The 20,659-nt window shown below is 40.1% G+C and overlaps 1 protein-coding gene across 3 annotated transcripts in view; it reads right to left on the bottom strand.

Annotated features, from left to right (window-relative positions):
* LOC120439406 (Fc receptor-like protein 5) overlaps nucleotides 1-20,659 on the bottom strand; it is a 65,347-nt gene that overhangs the window by 18,944 nt on the left and 25,744 nt on the right. Inside the window, exons 1-3 of one of the 3 annotated variants that reach the window (XM_039610351.1) lie at nucleotides 18,484-18,591; nucleotides 12,391-12,450; nucleotides 11-46 (exon numbers count right to left, since the gene is read on the bottom strand). The exons of 1 other annotated variant lie outside the window; for it this stretch is intronic. In XM_039610351.1, the coding sequence (XP_039466285.1) occupies nucleotides 11-46; nucleotides 12,391-12,427 (73 nt within the window). In that variant the 5' untranslated portion in view covers nucleotides 12,428-12,450; nucleotides 18,484-18,591. Of the gene's footprint in view, nucleotides 1-10; nucleotides 47-12,390; nucleotides 12,451-18,483; nucleotides 18,592-20,659 lie in introns of those variants that run through there. One more of the 3 variants, XM_039610349.1, reaches the window with a different exon arrangement.

Here is a 20,659-nt window from a genome sequence, read left to right on the forward strand (position 1 = left end):
GTTCAGTCACCTTGACCGTGTCCAGTGCAGAGAAGTGTACAGAGCACTACAGTAAAATAAAACAGCAGAAATAAGAGAATAAAACACACTAAAAAAACTATATAGATTATATATATAGATTAAAACATTGTTTTTTAAAAAAAAAATATAAAACTCCTCTGGGGGCTCCAAGGAGTCCGTCCAGCCCTTAGCTCCATCTACCACTTCTCCACTAGATCAACCGCCTGCGGCAGCCACACCTCCATCATGGTAAACATCCTGCGGCACCCCTGCTGTCATCAGATCACCTGTGGCTGCCACGCTGCTGTCTGGTCATCTGCCTGCAACATCTACGTTGCTGGCTGCTCTGCCACACCGCAGTCTGGTCCAGCTCCGTCTCCTCCGTCTCCTACAGCAACACAGTTCCTTGTGTTGTGTCTCGTGTTCTTGGTTCCATGTTTATGTTTCCGTTTTTTGGGGGGAGAGTCTCGCGTCCTGTGCTTCAGTGTATTCGGTCTCGTCTAGTCTGATTACTGTCAGCTGCGTCTCTCTCCTGTGTGCCATTTTCCTCGTTTCCCTCTTTGTGTTTGTATATTTTATGCATTCACTTCGGTTCCTCGTCGGCTCATCTGCGTTACTTCTGCGTTCTTACCTGTGTGTCACTCCCTGCGTTTTCTCTGCTGGTCATTCCCTCCATGTTTCCACGTCTCAGGTTTTCTAGTTGTGTTTCAGGTTTAGGTTTCCTAGTATTTTTATAAGGAATCCCATTAGCTTCCACAACAGTGGTTGCTAGTCTTCCTGGGGCCCAAGCCATCAAATACAATCAAATAAAATATTACACAATAAAGTGGATGCAAAGTGTCCACATAATTTGGCTCTTACATCCACAGCAAGGTTTTACAATTGTGAAAGTATGAGCATATCAATATCAATAACATTGATACAAAATACACAAATTTTCATTACAAATCACATTGCCCTCTTACAATATCATCGGCCAGAGGGGCCAATGGTGCGATATGGCAGCCTCGCTTCTGTCAGTCTGCCCCAGGGCAGCTGTGGCTACAACTGTAGCTTGCCTCCACCAGTGTGTGAATGTGAGAGTGAATGAATAGTGGAATTGTAAAGCACTTTGTGGGACCCCGAAAAGCACTATATAAATGCAATCCATTATTATTATTAATAATATTTACAGTAATTAAAAGCTGCTTAAATACGCTTTTAAGTGATTTTTGACATTATGAATAGAAGCCAATTCTCTAATTGCATAAGGCAATTTATCCAACTTAAAAGATGTTCCAACTATAACAGAGTTTTTCAAAAACTTGATTTTAACTCGAGGAATTACTAAATTGTGATTTGTTGAAAATCGTGTAGTATGATTATGTATTTCATCTGGATACTGCAACTGAGTAGAAAAAAAATATGGTGTGTTTAATAGTGTTGCTTTCTTTATAAATACAAGTAAGCGATAGTATATTTAGCTTGTACAGAAAGCCAAGAAAGTTTGTTATGCATTTTATCGACATTTGTATAGTATGAACACCTTAACACTAATCTGGCCACCTCTTCTGGACTAACTGAAGTCTGTTCAGATCTGTCTTATTAGCTGGTGACCAAATGATTGAGCAGTACTCTAGATGAGATAATAATAGTGCATTAATGACATCTTTCATAATTGAAGAGTAAAATAAAAGGAGCATTTCCTAGCCATAGCTATGCCCCGTCCCATTTTCCTAATAACAGAGTTGATGTGCTGAGACCATGAAAGGTGGTGGTTTATGGTAACACCAAGTAATTTAATCTGGGTAACCTGTTCTAATACCGATCCAGCTATGGAAGGATTCAATGTGGGCTGCGGACTAAGCATAATCTACCAATTAACATAGATTTGGATTTAGATATGTTTAAAATTATGTTGTTTTTTCTTATCCAGTCAAACATGTTTGGCAAATCTTGTTGCAATACGTTGGTGAATTCAGAGTTGTCACTGGCTGAATAAATCATCAGCATACATTACAAGATGAGATTTATCCAGGACATACAGCAGATCATTTGTGAAAACTAAATAGAGAAGTGGACCGAGGCAGCTGCCTTGGGGTAGACCACAGTTCACTTCACAGCCCTCAGTGAAATAACCATTATAATAAACATTTAGCCTTCTTCCAGACGAATAACTTTCCATCCAGCACAAAGCAGCTGCTGAAAATCTATAACCTTTTAGTTTATCAATCAGAAGATCATGATTTATCAAATGAAATGCAGCACTAAAGTCCAAGAATACCACCCCAAACAACTTCCCATCATTTAGACCAGAGGTGTCAAACTCAATTGTACAGGGGGCCAAAACTCAAGACACATTTTAGGTCGCGGGTCAAACAAGATAAACATTTTTTGAACGCACTAAAGCAATGTTTTTTTTAAAAACATAAATACGAAAAAAAAAACAGACAGGAATATTATTCCAGAATAAATCAACTTAAAAAAAATAAACTTTAACTTTAAATATTTTGCTCTTCATAAAATATATCCTGTCAAAATTATGCAAGTTAGAAATATGAACATGCTACAGCAGCAGCCCAAGCTTCATGGTGCAGGAATATGAGGTGAGTTGCACACTGAGGGCAGTGAACCCCAGGAAGGTAGTGATGTGTCGTTCGCGAACGAAATGGCTCTTAGAGCCGGATCTTTGAAGTGAACGACGCGAGCCGGCTCCTTATCTCACCCTCTCTCTCGCACTTTTTTTTTCCGCTTCACTCCGCACGCGAGCCTTGTGCTTTGCGCTGGGCAGAGGGGGGAGGGGCGGTAGTTACACACGCAGTAGCACAGGAACAGAGTGGGAGTGAGAGAGAGAGAAAGAGAGCCAGGGACAACAACGTCACATTAAAAAGGTATAGTAATCATCCACAACTATTTTCAGTTGCAGATGATAAAGGATTCAGAAAGTTTATTCATGCAGGCCCATATGACAGAGAATATGCATCTTCTTTTTCATATCTTAATTTATATTTAATTGTGTTGTGGTTTGCAGTGTTTTGTGTTGTTTCATTTTAAATTTGTTTAAAAGGAAAAGCTGAAAATTTAAATAGTTAAAAGTTGAACTGTGACTAGTTTTTGGTTTTTGTATATGTATGTTTGTATATGATTTATTTATTACATTTTATGTGGAGTGACTAAATAAAAGTATATTTAGGGTGGCCCCTAGAGACAAAGCACAAACCCTGAAGCACGTACATACTCCAAAACACGTAAAAACTCAGACGCACGCAAAAGCTCCACGCATTTTTCTATGCGTTTGCACCTTTCGTCAACACATAAAGGACGTTTTCGGTCACTGAAAACGGAGATTTCTAAAAATGCCTGTCAGGGTGGATATTTTCGAAAACTCCGTTTTTGCATTTACGCGTGGATGAGGAAAACGGAGAAAACGCAGCGTCAAAGATGTGCACCTTTTTTGACGTCACACTGTGCGCCACGTTTTGTTTCGGTGAAATGAATTTCTACAATACTGTTACTGTTAATTGTACTCTCTGCAGTGTTTAAATGCTTACATATACACACACAGTTACTGTCCCTCCACACATACGACTCGGTTCTGCTTCTATGCCCCATCTTTGTTTACTATTTCCCACCGAGGCTTCTAGACTTCTGATTGGCCAACATTTCTACACGTTTAGGAATATATCGGCACTTGTTGCTTTGGCATGCTCCTAGCAGCGTTTTCCTTCATTTCTGCATTTACATGTGGACGGGATTATTTTTTAAAACGAAAACGTAAAATCTCCGTTTTCAAAAATACCCGTGTACGTGTGGACGTAGCCTTAGAAGCATGTAAAAAAAATTCCAAATGTACAAAAGACAACAGAAGTGCTCCAGAATGCTAGGTGCAGTGTTGAGCTTTTGTTACCTAGAGGCTACACAAGCCAGCTAGTACCAACGACCGGTGTGTGGTAGTAAGAGGTAAATGAACTTTTTTTTTTTTAATTATTTGAATATATATGAGTGCTTGTGTATAAATACACAAACAATACACATATGCTTTCAATTGTGTAATTTAAGTGATCTAGGTAGCTCTGTTTTGGAAGGTCAGTTAACGCTAGAAATGGGTTTTAGAGTTTGTACGTGCTTTTTGGAGTTTGTACGTGTCTCTAGCTAGTCACAGTCACAGCTAGTCACAGCTAGCTAGTCACAGCTATTACATCCTGCAGCCCCAGCTGATCAGCCACTACAACCTGCTCATCTTTCAGTGCACCAGCTATCACAGCCTGTGGACCCAGTGAGTCTGCGGCAGACGTCACATCCCGCTGCGCCCGTCTTCCAAGCCAGACATCCAGCTAATCCTGTGTACTTGCAGCAACCACCACGTCCTGCTGATCCTACCTACCAACCTTCACGTCCACCAGAACCTGTGACCCAACCATCACAGTGGGCAGAAGCTCATCGCCCTGTGCCCACCATACTGCATCTTGAAGCTGTCCCTGATCCAGCTGGCAAATACTATGTTCCTTATCCTTCAGGAAGTAACTATTCATCATCTTCCTCTGCTGAACACCGTAATCCACAGGTTGCCACAACTTACCCAGCAGGAACGCCTCTACCAAACCTGATGGAAATGATGGTGGCGTCTTCATATGGCATTCCAAACCCTAAGCTGGTGATCTTCAGGTCGGGCAGAGAGAGTGACTTCGCCTTATTAAAGAAAGGGCTGGACAGCACCTTAGGGCCACATTCTCATCTGGGAGAAGATTTTAAGTATCAGGTCCTACTAGATCATCTAGAGCATCCCAGCGCCCTACAGGTAGCCAAGCGCTACATTCACGACCGCACTCCCTACACTAGTGCAATGAGGGCGCTACAGCAGAGGTATGGACAGCCAAGGCAGTTAGTCCAAAGTGAGCTTAGCACTATATTAAACTGCCCCCCTATTAGAACCGGAGACTCTCAAGGTATCAAAGACCTCTCCCTGTCGGTGTCCAGCCTGGACGGGCTTCTCAGTACCATGGATGAAGTAGCAGCCAGTGAGCTCCATTGTGGTTCACATGTGGACAGACTGCTTACCAAGCTCCCTCTGAACTACAGGGACAACTTCATCGAGTACTGTATCACCCAGGGGATCATCCGCACTGGCAGCAGCCGAACGTACAATATGTACGACTTCTCAGAATGGCTCGAACGGAAATCCCAAGTCCTTCAGCTATCCAGGCAAGCCTCTCAAATGCCCCCGGACAAGTCACGTCCAGAGAAGAACCTACTTAAAGCCTCAGCAGGGCTCAAGCCACATAACAAATCTGCTTCCATCTACTACGGCCCAAATCCAGCCCAAGCCAAGCTAAAACAGGGGGTAGAATCTACAGCTCCAGATTCAATAGTCCAACCTAAGAAGAGACAGAAGTTCAAACCTTATTGTCCATACTGTGAAGGGACAGAGCATTATCTCAATGGCTGTGATGGATTCAAAAGGCTAGACCTCAAAGCTATGGCTACCTGGATTACCGAGAAGGCCAAATGCTGGCACTGTGGCCGTAAACATTCCCCAGAGCAGTGTACTCTGAAGAAGCCGTGCAGCACCTGTGGTGACCAGCATTTGTCGGTGCTCCATGACCTGGTTGAGGCCAAGAAGCTGGGCCCTAACATACTAACTGTGAGTACTAGTATGGTCTACCTAGACTATTCAAGTCACTCAGGTCGTGTTATGCTTAAGTGAGGGTCAGATCAGGATTCTTGGCCAGCTTACCCATCCAACTACATCATGGTGGCAAATCTCTGGACACATTCACCGTACTTGATGACGGCTCAGAGAAGACTGTTGTGCTTCCTGCGGCAGTTAAATCTCTAGGTTTGGAGCAGGAGGAAGCAACACTCTCACTGCGAACTATCCGTCGAGATGTAATCCAGATGAAGGGAGGCTTTGTCTCATTTCAGGTGTCACCAAGGGCTAAGCCAAAAGTGAGGTACAAAGTAACACATGCCTTCACAGCCAAACAGCTGAGCCTAGCTACTCAGTCATGTCCAGCTGAACAGCTAAAGAAGAAGTATCTTCACTTACAGAAAGTCCAGATTGAGGGATTTAACCAGGTCCAACCTTTGGTGCTGATTGGCTCAGATAACGCTCATCTCATCACCCCTGTCCGTCCTGTCCTTCGGGGGTCGTCCAAAGGGCCAGTAGCCATCTGCACCAAGCTCGGATGGGCCATCCAGGGGCCGGCCAGTAGTATGCCTACATCTGAGGGGGACCTGCAGTGCCTGAACATGTGCCTTTCTCCTGCAGAGGCCCTGCATCAAGATGTGAAGTGTTTGTGGCAACTAGATGCTCCCCCCTACAGGACAGAGAAGGAAGTCACACGGTCAAAGGAGGACAGAGAGGCGGTGGCTATGTTGGAAACAAAGACCATCAGAGTCCCAGCAGACGGTGTCGAGAGATACTCCACTCCGCTGCTGAGGAGAAGGGACTTTCCACGGATGTGTGTCTCTCCTGAAGCAGTAAAAGGCCTCCTCAGGTCTACCGAACGTAAGCTGGCCAAGAATCCTGATCTGACCCTAACATACAGCCAGGAGATCCACAGATTAATCGCACGCCGAGGAAAGCCATACGAGATGTGGTCTGATCGAGGGACCAATTTCAGAGGTGGTCACAGAGAACTCCAAACGGCGTTTGAAAACATGGAGCCTGACCTCAATCAGCAACTAGCCAAGCAGACTATCAACTTCTGCTTCAATCCCCCACACTCTTCTCATTTCGGCGGAGCCTGGGAAAGGGAAATCAGAGCAGTGAAGTCAGCTCTGCAAGTAGTCCTGAAGGACCAAGTTGTGGCGGAAGAAGTCCTACTCACAGCTCTCATATTGGTTGAAGGCATTTTGAACTCAAAACCGCTCGGCTATGCATCAGCTGACATAGCTGACCCAGATCCCGTCACACCAAATCTTCTCTTGATGGGGCGGCATGATTCAGCACTACCCCAGGCAGTTTACGGCCCCTCGGGCACTCTTTCGAACAGAAGATGGAGACACAGTCAGGTCATTAGCGACCACTTCTGGAAGCGGTTCATACAGAACTACCTCCCAGGACTGCAACTCTGACAGAAATGGAGGAAGTCCACTGACAACATGGCCGTGGGACAAGCTGTTATGATTGTGGACTCTAATCTGCCTAGAGGCCTTTGGCCTGTGGGTACCATTTCCCAAGTTTTCCCAGGGACTGATGGCATTGTTCGAGCTGCCGAGATCAAGGTTAAAGACAGTACCTATGTTCGCCCGGTAACTAAGCTGGTAGAACTTCCCAAAGTTCCTGAGGACTCAAATGATACTGTTTCAAAATAGAAGGACTTTAGCATGAGTGTGTTCGCATACAAATACAGGGGTGGCTGTTAAAAGTCTGCTTGTTCACTGTAACTCTTTAGACTACGTTACCCATGATGCACCTCGGTATCTGTATTTCCGGTTGGGAACGTGTTCAGTGCAGTTCTGCACAGATGAGAGGTTTGTCGGAGGAGTAACGTATTTACTTGCATTCCTGTGTGAGTTAACCCCGTGTGCGTGCTTACCAGTGTTGGTCAAGTTACTTGAAAAAAGTAATCAGTTACTAATTACTGATTACTTCCCCCAAAAAGTAATCCCGTTACTTTGCTAATTACTTATTTTCAAAAGTAATTAATTACTTAGTTACTTTTTAAAAACACGATTTACAACCTGAATAGGTGATAAAGCAATAGATCTTTCAGCCCAATTCTACTTTTTCTGCATAATCCATCATACAAAATGTAATCAAATGGAAACATCTCTTTTTAAAACTTTAAACTTTAAATCTTTTAACTTCATGCATCAAGCAAAAACATAATTATATGCAACATTCTCTGACTGGAAGAAATTTGATTAACATTTAAACCTATTTTCTGCACATTCCAGCATATAAAATAAAATATTTTTTTGTGTTTACACTCACTCTTTCAAATAGATGAAAGTAAAACACAGCAGAAAATAAATAAAATCAAAGACTCAGCGGTCCTGTTGCTCTATTTTCACCTGTAAAGCAGGACTGGGGTAGGCGGAGGTTTACCCTGGTGCAGGTGTGCCGCAGCGGTCAGTGGAAGAATCCGCGAGTTTCTCGTAGCGCACTCGCTGCTTGCTTGGAAGTTTAGGGGGTTTTCTTCGCTGTAAAAAGAAGTTTTCTTCCCACGCACAACGGACACTAATGTTTTTGTCACTTTTTATGGAATCAAACTCAAAGTAAGGTCAGTACTTCCACGCTTTAAATGCTGCATGCTATACTCTCTCCCGTACTGTCCATTGTTGATCTGCACACAGCTGTTGTCACGAACGTCGCACTCGCCTACGTCACTGTCATGAGACATTCTCGCAAAAAATCACGGTTTTAGTAACGCAGTAACGCAGCGTTCCTACGTGAAAGTAACGGTAATCTAATTACCGTTTTTGCAATAGTAATCCCTTACATTACTCGTTACTTGAAAAAAGTAATCAGATTACAGTAATGCGTTACTAACGCGTTACTGCCCATCTCTGGTGCTTACCATGTGAGTATTGTAAGATGTGAGTGATGCTTGTTTGACTTTATCTGTGTTATTTACTAAGTAAGAAGCTAGTCCCATTGCTATCGCTAAGAAGCGTTTTTTGGCCTTGGTTGCAGCTGATATCTCATTGCATATACGACTTACTGTCAAGCATTGTGGTTGTAGGTGGATGTAACTATTTACTATGTTTATTATCTGAATCGTTGTAATCTGTAGAGGTCCTGTTTGCCAATGTATATACTAGCTGGAAATTCATTTATGGTCTTAGGGTGCCATCTAGTGGCCATGTGGTTATGGCAGATTATATAACATTACGCTGGAAACCCACAGTACTGTTTAAGGGGTACACTGCTATCCATAGTGGTTAATATAAATGTTTTTTCTTTCTGTTTACAGATGACCACACACATATACACACTCACACTCCCTTCACCTGCATGTGAATACTGTAATGCAATTGCATTCCCACCAACGCTGTTCATCCTGTTGATGTCATCTGCCACCTCCTTATTAAAGTGATTATGAACTACATCACTGTGGAGTACCATTCCTTCTGACCGAGGACAACTCAGTTGAAGCGTGATCGGCAATCAGTGCAAACATATCTTACACCCATATTACGTTACTTGTTCTTCAAGTGAATCAACAAATGGCGAAATGAAAAGCCGAACAACAACAACGCTGTTTCTTTAGAGAGTCTTACCTACATTTATGTTTATTTCATATTTTCAGTTGTTACCCTCCACAGCTAAATAAATCGGTTTCAGTAATGTACTGATGAACACAACAATGGACATAAGGAGCTTCTTTCAAAGAAAAAACTCTGGTAGATGTTATTTTATATATTATGCTTTGTATGTTGTTCAGTGTATTTCTATGCAAAACAAGAGGAATTTCAATACACAGCAGTTTATTCACAGCTGAAATCAGATATTTACATACACTTTATGGAAAACACAAGAACATTGTTTTTACTGTACAACATCAATTTAGAGTAAACTTGTTTTGTTTTGGATAAATAAATGTTGAAATATCTTTTGAATTAGTTAAATGTCAGAATAAAAAGAGACAGAGCTGTCTATTTTTTATCACTTTCATCAAATTTAGGAGTACATATACACTAAGTTTATTGTTAATTAATAAGAAAACTCCAGACGATTCCATTCTGAGCTGAAGAAGCTTCTGATAGGTTAGTAGAGTCCATGTGAGTAAATTGGTGGCACAGCTGTGGATGCATACAAGACACCCCCAACACACAGAGCCTGTTTCTTTGACATGAGAAAATCAAGAGATATCAACCAAAACACCAGGAAAAAAATTGTGGAGCTCCATAAGTGTGGCTCAATTTTGAATACAATTTGGTGCCATTTACAATTAAGAAATACAGACAATTTCTCTCTTTACTCTTAAAGTTAACAAACATGTTTTTTATATTTATCAACCTAAAAAAATAAATTAACATTTAGTCTGATTTGATGTTACAATTAAAAAAGTGTTTGTGTTTTGATCTGAAGAGTATGTAAATATCTGGTTTTCGCTGTATATTTGATGATTGTCAGCACAAAGAGGGAGAGAGAGGAGCAGAGAGAGAGAGAGGGAGATGGAGAATGAGGACAGAACAGAGATGGAACAAGAGCAGGTGAGACAGACATGTTTAGTCAAATGGTTGTTTACCAAAAGTATCACCGTATCATAGGTACTCATGTATCTCATACCTAGTGTTTCTTTTTAGGTTTGTTATTTTTCAAATTCTATATTTATTAAGTTATGCAGGCTTATGAAGGCTAAATAATTATATAAACTTTTCTGAATCTAAATAGTGTACTTTGGTAGAATTAAAAAATAAGTGTAGTGCAGGTCTATGATGATTTTTAGTGCTACGATCATCTAGTTTTGATTGTGGTTCTGTCTTGGTTAAGTCCTAAGTAGTCCTGATTCTGAACTGTTGTAGTCCTCGTGTGTTTTTTTTTTTTAAACAATATTTTTATTGCTTTTTGCAACAGCATACAAAGGTTTGTTTTCCCAGTAATATGCTGCAGTAATAGGAACACCTGCCCCCCCACCCCCACCCTGCTCTCTTCCAAACCTATATCAAATAAAAAACACATAAAATATGTATACATTCGTACAATATGTGACATTTATACATATTGAAGAAAACAAAAAAGAAAGAGAAAAAAATAGACAATAGAAATAGCTAGCACATTTGTCACAGTTGTCCAATGTTTACTTATTTTATAAAGTTTTTAAATGGCTTCCAAATCTCATCAAAATATGTTAACTTGTCTTTGAGAAAATACATTATCCTTTCCATTGCCATGCACTATGCCAAAGAATTTATCCAAGCACCGCGTGTCTTGATACAGCCCCGACTTTGTTCTGCTTTGCTGCTTAATTAAAAAACTAGTTTAAGGTGTCCTGCAGATGTGATATATATTTTTTCCTATATGAAGTCATTCTTTTTTGAACAAAACTCAAAACAGAGCCTATTAATCTTTCAGTCATTTCTAACACACTTACACAGATTAGATTAACCACACTTACACAGACTGTATATAACTACAACCTCTCTCCAGCCATTTTGATGAATTACCTATATTGGCTGAAAATGTTCATTGCCAGAGAAAAGACACAGGCAGACTATGCTAACAGGATGTGATGTTACAACACTAGTGAAATATTGATGTGTCATATATTTCTTCAAGACGTATTTCTTTGTTATGGGAAGAAATATTGAAATCATCATGAACAACGGGAGTGGTGATTTCTAAAACTTTGTGTATATAATTTGGCATTTCTTACTGATGTAGGCCAAAAATAAATACATAATACCATTTCACTTATTTTAAAGGTTTATTTGCAAGACACAAAGTCAGACAGTTCCAAATGTATTGTGCATGAAATGAATTCAAATGTGGCGATATCCGGGAATAAGTATAGGGTCAGACATTTACTGACCAATCAATCTTAACAGCTACAAATGACAACATTGCTAATGTCTGAATGTTAATTCCGGGGTTCTGGGACCTCGGTTTAACAATTAATTTGTCATATTTCAGGATGACAATGTCACCTCTGTCTCTGTCCACTCTCAGCTGTGGTAATAGTTCTTTCCTCTTCTTCCTGATAGTCTCTGAAAAATCTTCATTGATGTAAAGACTTAAGAGGATTAACTGTCTATCTTTAAATCTTTGAAGTCTGACCACAATCTGCCTGGCTAATCCATTTTCCTTGTATGGACCGACTCTGTAAGCGCATTCAATTTGAATGCTGTCACTGTTCACTCCTCTGTTCACTCCTCTGATCCTTCTCAAGTTTCTGCTTTTCATCTATTAATTAAGAGTCTTAATAGCTTATTTACAACTGGGCTCGTCAGGCACTCTTTTTGGCCTGTAACACTCTGCCTATTGCCTTCATATTAAATAATTTTTTGAATAATACCTTTTAAAAATATTTCTTCACGTCATTATGAGGGCCGCAAGTAGGGGTGACATGGGCCGCGAGATTGAGAAACAGGCATTAGAGCCTCCTAATGCGTGTTTTGTTTGGGTTTCCACCAGCGTGGAATTACCAAAAATAGAGAGCGCATAGACTAACAGGAAAAGACCGCCATGTAATCCATTTGTTTCAACAGTAACAAACAGTAAGTAACTGTATTCTGAATACCACCTTTTTTAAACGGTAACTGTAATGGTAACAGTTACTCATATTTTGCATTTTAAATACGTAACGCCGGTACATGTATTCCGTTACTCCGTTACAACCATATTGATAAGAAAACATGACAGTTCTCTGTTCACATGAACTGAACTGGTATAAATCACTGAGACTGTTCTTATTGCTAAAACGTATTTATGAATCAAACAAAGAATTGTGATGTACTCACAGAATAGGCCCAGCTCACAGAGAAAAATAAGCCCCATCCTCACATCCAGCGTTGACACATCTGAAAATTTTTACCACTTTCAGTAAAGAGAAAGAGAGAAGCAGCAGCACATTAGACACCAAGAGCTACACTAGGGCTGTCAGCATTAACCCGTTAATGCCCTGTTAACGTGTTAATGCTTTCATCACAATTAACGCGATTAAAATTTTTAACGCAATTAACCCATCTGTCTTACCAAAACAGAAAATGCTATTGCATGCTATGTTTAGTCTGTTAATTCAGTCTCATTTTGTGGCAACTCTGAAAAAGTCCTATGTCTTATTGTTTTCTTTTGGACCGAAACAGTGGTTGTATCACATCAGCAGAAGGTTCTCAAACCTTCTATCAGATAGTCTGCTCCTTTTTGGGGAAAGCACTAACCTAAACTGAACAGCCGTTCCAGTGGTGCTCTGGATGCAGTTGGAGCATTGTATGTCATGTACATCTTTTTGAGATTTGGGAACTGATTCAGAATCTCAAGCTCATAGCCTGACCTTGAATAGTCAGTTACTTCTTTTTCTGCTGAGAAGCTTTCTGTGGGCTGCTTCTCAAATTCAAAAAAGGCAATTTAGGCCGGAGCTGGCACTGGCACTCATCCCCTTGTAACATGTCCAAAGCTACTGTCACAGTGCAGTACTGTTTCAAGAATTGGTACTCTCTTTCATTAAGGCACTTGATTCCAAGTTTTACACACAGGGGATTACGTTCATTCAAGGGAAGCTGACTTCCTCCACTTGTTCAGTGGCTAACGTTGATTGACTTGCTTTAGTCCAAAGAGCATTTTTGCAGTGCTATTCCTATATACAGCCTTGGAGTCTCCACAAGAATTTGCATGTTTATCAACATCGCTTGTTGAAATCAGTTTCATTGTGTGCGATGGACATCTGAAATGTGGAGGGTTCATTGTCATCACCTTTTTCATTTTCAGATTCAGATTCCAAATCACAGGGCTGACATTCCCTGAATGCATTGGCAAAACTGGATGCATTATCCGTGACAGTGGCAACAACTTTGCCTTGTAGTCCATATGACAAATGGGTTCCTTCGATCTCTGCTCCAATTACATCATAGTTATGGTGGCCTCTAATTCTCTTACATGCTAGAGTGGCCTTGTTGCGGTGTAACATGTAACTAATCCAGTGAACTGTTACACCAATAAAATTTTTAATATTTTACCGTCCAGATGTCAGCAGTGGTGGAAACAAAGTCTACCTCTTTGAGTCTAGCCTTCAAGTTAGAGTTAATTATGTTCTATTCTCTCTCAAGGTATCCTACAAATGACCTTCTCCGCTTCTGTCACAGCGATACCCAGCTGCTGTGCTCGAGTGGCTTGGAAGGCTGTGTTGCCCTGGCGTTTTGCCCACATTCGCCGGCTTACACGCCAGCTGCACCTCGCTGTGGCGAGTGGGATTCTCCAGCCTAGTGTAGATTGTTCTGTCTGGCGTGTCGCCCACAGTGCGCAGTTCACACGGCCAGCAGGGCTCCTGTCATTGCTCGAGTGGGGCGGCTTCTCGGCTCTGACTGCAGCATAAGCCGCAGTCGCCGCCGCTGCTGCTGCTTCTACTGCTGCAGCTGCAGGTTGTGTTACCCTGTCGTATTACCCGCGCATTGCCAGTTTACGCGCCAGCTGGACCTCGCTGTGTCTGATGCTCAGCCAGCCTGCAGCGCCAGGCTCCCTGCAGGTGTTGCATCCTCAGAGAGATATGACTCCATTCTCCTTTTTGCAACTTTATTCTCCTCCGTTCAGGTTTGGAGTTAACAGGCAGCATAGCATATCATCAGCAAAACATCGCTCTCACATCTCAGACACTGTTTTTTTCCCCTTTCTTTCTGCGCTTACTGATGACATCACTCGTCTGAACACTAACCTCCTAGAGCTAGTAAACTACAAAAATTAACTAGAAATGTGTCCAAAAACAAAACAATATTAATGGGGGTCGTACCCCGTACATATGGAATATGTAACGGTGTGGAGAGATAGTCTCTCACTAAGAGAACCAAGGTTACACCGTAACCATACGTTCTCTGTTTGCCATCTAGCAATAAATCTGTGTTTGAGTTTACTTTCTGCCTCCGAGTGTCTGCACATTGGGTCCTCCTTGCCATCACTACTGCCTGCACACAGCCTTCACATGACAGCAGTGTGCTTACAGGAAAGTAACAGTAATCTAATTACTTTTTTCAAGTAACAATTAAAGTACGTGATTACTATTGCAAAAAAGTAATTAGATTACAGTAACATGTTACTTGTAATATAGAGACAAAAAACGTTTTTCAAACACATTCAAACTTATGGGACTTCTTCCTGTGATGCATGATTTCCACCTCTACACCGATTGTAGGCTGTTTACGCTGTCTTTTTTCTAGATGGTATAAAGTTGGTATAAAGGTTGAATTCAGGGAATGAATCTAAGCATCATCAGCTTAACTTCAAATTTGTGCCTGCTACACTTGATGTAACCAAACTCTGAGCATGAAACCACAGCCACTGTGCAGCAGTCTCACACTGTTCTTTACTTTAAATCCATCACAGTGAAGCAAACTAACCTGTTTATCCTGCACTAACATGCAACCTTTAAATAACACAGTTAGTCTGCCTCATTCAGTCTTTTTAGCACATTTCACAATATGAAAAAACAGAATGTCACATGTACAGACCCAATATCTTATGTAAAAAGATGAGGACTAACATGTGAGCTTTAAATGTTACATGTAAGCTTTACTCTCTCCCTGTGAAATACAGCAGCTGGACCTTTAGCTACAACAAACTGTCAGAGAAACTGCACTAAGCAGTTTGTGTGTTTGCTGATGTTTGTTGAAGTGATAGAAACGTTGCATTAAAATTACTTGACACAACTTGTTACTAACATGGGAGTGGAGGCATTTTCTATCCTAAAATAACAAAAATAATCTCTTGCCACCCCTAAGGCCACTTTACTTTTGCATATGACAGTGTTGTTTATTATTAAGTTAACAGTAACACTCTAGCTACAATTAACACTGAATATAAATTCTAAAACTAAATATATTGCATTTTGTTACCCCCCTAAAAAACTGTTCTGCCCATAGCTGTCTTTATTTCTTATTGTCAGTAGCAACGACAGTGCTATCATTGTTTTATTTCTTTTTAGTTCTAATTAAAAATAGTGTGAAATAGTGTTAGACTTCTAACTGATCCAACTCATTTTGCGTAGCTTTCTTTTACACTTATTGGGCTACATGCTTTTTTGTTATATAGGTTATACAATACACACAATCAAAATTCACATTATTTATGTTACTGAAATGTTTAATTATTTGGGCAAAAAAAAAACAAAGTTGCAGACTATGTTTTATACGAAACGTGTTTACTGCATTTAATGTTTTAACCACATATAGTACATATTAAACTTATGTGTAATAAAGAAATGGCTTTGATTTTGCCACCCCAGCTGATTTTTCATGCCAACCTAAGATAACTTCCCTTGTGCCACACACAAATCAGTCTGAATCACTGTTAGCTGAGGGGCAAAAAAACAGTTTTGTGTTTCAGCTTGGCAGTAAAAAAAGTCTCAGACTGAGCTGGCTGAGTGACCAAAATGTTCTTTCAGACTGCTGACACAGCCACATCCTGAGCAGTCAAACCACAAAACTCTTCTTCTCTTCTGTGTATCAGTTTAGTATAATAAACTTATAAAGTCTGAATGAAGTGATGTTTTTCTTTGTGATGCTTGGCATTCACACTGCCAAGTACCTAACCACAACTCTGTGGTTTGTCACTTATATTAAACTATACTTTACATCCATTGTTAGAATGCTCTATTTGAGACAATTCATTCTATCACTATCAGTGAAAGAAAAAAAAGAAAACAGTCACACACCACTAATTAAAATCTAGAGACTTAAGACATGATTACCTAAAGATCAACATTTCAAAAAGGAGTGGGCAACATATTTAGAAAATAATGACATCTCAGGAATATTACTATGTGCTCTATGGAAATTAGGAAAGGTGATTAAATAATGACAAAAGTAAAACTGGAATTAATTGAAGTACTTGTCAAGAAACACAATTTCTAGTGCAAAGGTTGAATTAGGAGTATTTTGAGCATGGCAATAAATCCAACGATCTATAACTTTTCCTTGAGGAAAGTAATACTTGATGTATGCTTAATGATCCAGGTAAGTAACTCTGTTCATCTAGACGTAGCATTTTCAGTCTGTTCAGATGAACAGAATCAACCTTTTGTGAAATACAATGTTTAATTCAAACTGCTGTAGATGTATAGTCATTAAAAGTTATTAAAAACACTAGCAAGCAAGAGTATACAGGGAGTGCAGAATTATTAGGCAAATGAGTATTTTGTCCACATCATCCTCTTCATGCATGTTGTCGTACTCCAAGCTGTATAGGCTCGAAAGCCTACTACCAATTAAGCATATTAGGTGATGTGCATCTCTGTAATGAGAAGGGGTGTGGTCTAATGACATCAACACCCTATATCAGGTGTGCATAATTATTAGGCAACTTCCTTTCCTTTGGCAAAATGGGTCAAAAGAAGGACTTGACAGGCTCAGAAAAGTCAAAAATAGTGAGATATCTTGCAGAGGGATGCAGCAGTCTTAAAATTGCAAAGCTTCTGAAGCGTGATCATCGAACAATCAAGCGTTTCATTCAAAATAGTCAACAGGGTCGCAAGAAGCGTGTGGAAAAACCAAGGCGCAAAATAACTGCCCATGAACTGAGAAAAGTCAAGCGTGCAGCTGCCAAGATGCCACTTGCCACCAGTTTGGCCATATTTCAGAGCTGCAACATCACTGGAGTGCCCAAAAGCACAAGGTGTGCAATACTCAGAGACATGGCCAAGGTAAGAAAGGCTGAAAGACGACCACCACTGAACAAGACACACAAGCTGAAACGTCAAGACTGGGCCAAGAAATATCTCAAGACTGATTTTTCTAAGGTTTTATGGACTGATGAAATGAGAGTGAGTCTTGATGGGCCAGATGGATGGGCCCGTGGCTGGATTGGTAAAGGGCAGAGAGCTCCAGTCCCACTCAGACGCCAGCAAGGTGGAGGTGGAGTACTGGTTTGGGCTGGTATCATCAAAGATGAGCTTGTGGGGCCTTTTCGGGTTGAGGATGGAGTCAAGCTCAACTCCCAGTCCTACTGCCAGTTTCTGGAAGACACCTTCTTCAAGCAGTGGTACAGGAAGAAGTCTGCATCCTTCAAGAAAAACATGATTTTCATGCAGGACAATGCTCCATCACACGCGTCCAAGTACTCCACAGCGTGGCTGGCAAGAAAGGGTATAAAGAAGAAAAACTAATGACATGGCCTCCTTGTTCACCTGATCTGAACCCCATTGAGAACCTGTGGTCCATCATCAAATGTGAGATTTACAAGGAGGGAAAACAGTACCTCTCTGAACAGTGTCTGGGAGGCTGTGGTTGCTGCTGCACGCAATGTTGATGGTGAACAGATCAAAACACTGACAGAATCCATGGATGGCAGGCTTTTGAGTGTCCTTGCAAAGAAAGGTGGCTATATTGGTCGCTGATTTGTTTTTGTTTTGTTTTTGAATGTCAGAAATGTATATTTGTGAATGTGGAGATGTTATATTGGTTTCACTGGTAAAATAAATAATTGAAATGGGTATATATTTGTTTTTGTTAAGTTGCCTAATAATTATGCACAGTAATACTCACCTGCACACACAGATATCCCCCTAAAATAGCTAAAACTAAAAACAAACTGAAAACTACTTCCACAAACATTCAGCTTTGATATTAATGAGTTTTTTGGGTTCATTGAGAACATGGTTGTTGTTCAATAATAAAATTATTCCTCAAAAATACAACTTGCCTAATAATTCTGCACTCCCTGTAGACCTTTACTATTAACATCATACTACAGATATAATCAGTAGGGTGTTACTGCCGATGATGTACAAAATCATTACATTTCTTCAAATATACAATAAATACACTTCCATCTAGCTTAGCTTCATAAGTGTTTAAAAATGGTTTGATAGATGATTAAAAAATATTAGCTGACAAACAGAGATGTCATACCTACAAATGTTCACAGCAGGTGTGGAAAATCCATGCACTCTCTCTCACAACAGTGGAATCTCACTAAAAATACTTAATTTATCATCTTAATTGACAAAACTGAGCTTCATTAACGTACAGTGGTCACCGCAGCCTCTTTTAAGATGAAGTTCTGTTTTGGTTATAAAGTTTCTCAAATTCAGTGAGTAAGTTCAGGAAGTCAATATCCCCCACCCCCCACTCCAGACCACACATACGTCCTGCTTGCCTCTGTTGCTTTAAAAATAGTTGCAACTGTTGTAGTCAAAGAGATAAAAGCTGTTACTTTGTCACTCAGCAACCACACAGCGAGCTACTTCCTGAGGAAACTTTGTCCAACTTTAAACTGCAGGCTGTTCAAACTGCAGCAGGTAATCATTTAGTGTCAAACACAAATTGTAACTGTCTGAAATAAAACTGAAGAACAACTTTAATTGGAATCCAAAATCAATATCCTAAAAATCATTTTACATAAACTGAACAGTTAGCATAAATCCAGACTTTGCAACTTTTTTGGTTTCCTTATTTCGTTTCCCATGTTGTATTGGCTTTAGGTCAGGGACGCGTGGGGCAGGGGCGGATCTAGAAGGGTGGCATGGGGTGGCAAGTGCCACCCTAAAATGATCCCTTGCTACCCCAGTTTTGCATATAAGAGTGTTGTTTATTAAAATAAGATAGCATTAACAGTTTGAGCGTAGTTACAGTCAACAGTGAATATAAATGCTAAAACTGAATATATTTTAAGCTGACATAGCAACAAGCTGCAGCCACGCTGACTCTCTATTTCAGCCCACATTGAAAGTTCGGACTTCAAAGTTTTTAAATTTTAATTACAGGCCAGTAAATCCAGAGTTATGATAATATATATAAGCCACGCTTTTTTCTAAATACTGTCGTCACATTTTTGTGTGTGGGTTTTAAGCGTTTTCTAGGGACAGCGCGAAAACAGTAAAGAAAGGAAAAAAGCCACCTCTTTCCTGTCGGTGGAAAAATGCACCATGTCGACCAATTAAAAAAAAAGTCAACACGTGAGATTTGGTTGTTTAGGAAGAGGGGAGAGTTTTGGGAGTGACGGTAACGGCAGCGAGACAGAGCAAGCGAGTGAGAGAGAGAGAGAGAGAGAGTTTTTAGATGTGGGAGACTTGTGACGTTTAGTGTGGAGTGTATACTTAGTGTGTTGTGTTGTGTTGTCTTGTGTAGTTGTTGTGTTGTGTAGTCGTTTTGTTTTGTGTGTCAGTGAGGGCACTAATGAATGTCACTAAGGCACATTTGCAACGTAAACACTGTCACTAAGTAGAAAACCAGCGGAGTGATACACCTGCTGTTGTCAGGCCTGCAGGTTTGTCCCTGTGCTGTTCTCCTCTGTCTTTTGGTGGACAAACTTTTTTTTTACTGGCACACATCATTTGTGGGGCATCTTATTGCAAAATCTGATTGTTCTCTCATTTTAGTTTTAGTAATAATTTTAAATGGTTGTAGAAAATGAAAAAACGGCAGGTGTATTGGCTGCATTTTTAGATAAATAGTTGTATATGTTTACAAAATGTACATTTTATATTTGCATTTCAAGTTATAAAAATTTACTCAACATGTCTGGGGTTTTTTTACAGTAAAAAATACTACTAGGATTTTCAGTTCTTTGTGTGATTTCAGATCAGTAATACTAATGCAGTATGTCAGTGAAAAAAACAACTAAATTCTGAGCTGAAAAGAATGAAAATTCTGAGCTGAAAAGAATGAAACCAAACAAGGCAAGGGGGAAAAAATAAAATGAAACAATTTGAGGGTGAAATACAAACGTAAACTCGAAAGGAGTCAAAATGGCCGGTTGTATTTTAGACCTCAGTGGGTTAATCCAACAAATCATGAAAAATTAGGTTTAAATTTTTGTTCATGACAGTGCAGATTTCTGACATTTTGTGCAATTTATGCATGTAACAATGTGATTGTTTTCTAACAAAAACAGTGTGAAACTTAAGTTAGACCTGTGTTTGTAAGTGTGTAGCTTTCTGGATTTTATACTTATTGGGCTACATATTTATTTATTATAAAGGCTATACAGTACATAACATCAAAACTCACATGTTTTATGTAACTAAAGTGTGTAATTATGTGGGCTACAGACAATAATTAAGTTATAGACTATATTTATCTCAAA

The sequence above is a fragment of the Oreochromis aureus genome, linkage group 3, assembly GCF_013358895.1.
Source record: "Oreochromis aureus strain Israel breed Guangdong linkage group 3, ZZ_aureus, whole genome shotgun sequence".
NCBI classification, from domain to species: domain Eukaryota; kingdom Metazoa; phylum Chordata; class Actinopteri; order Cichliformes; family Cichlidae; genus Oreochromis; species Oreochromis aureus.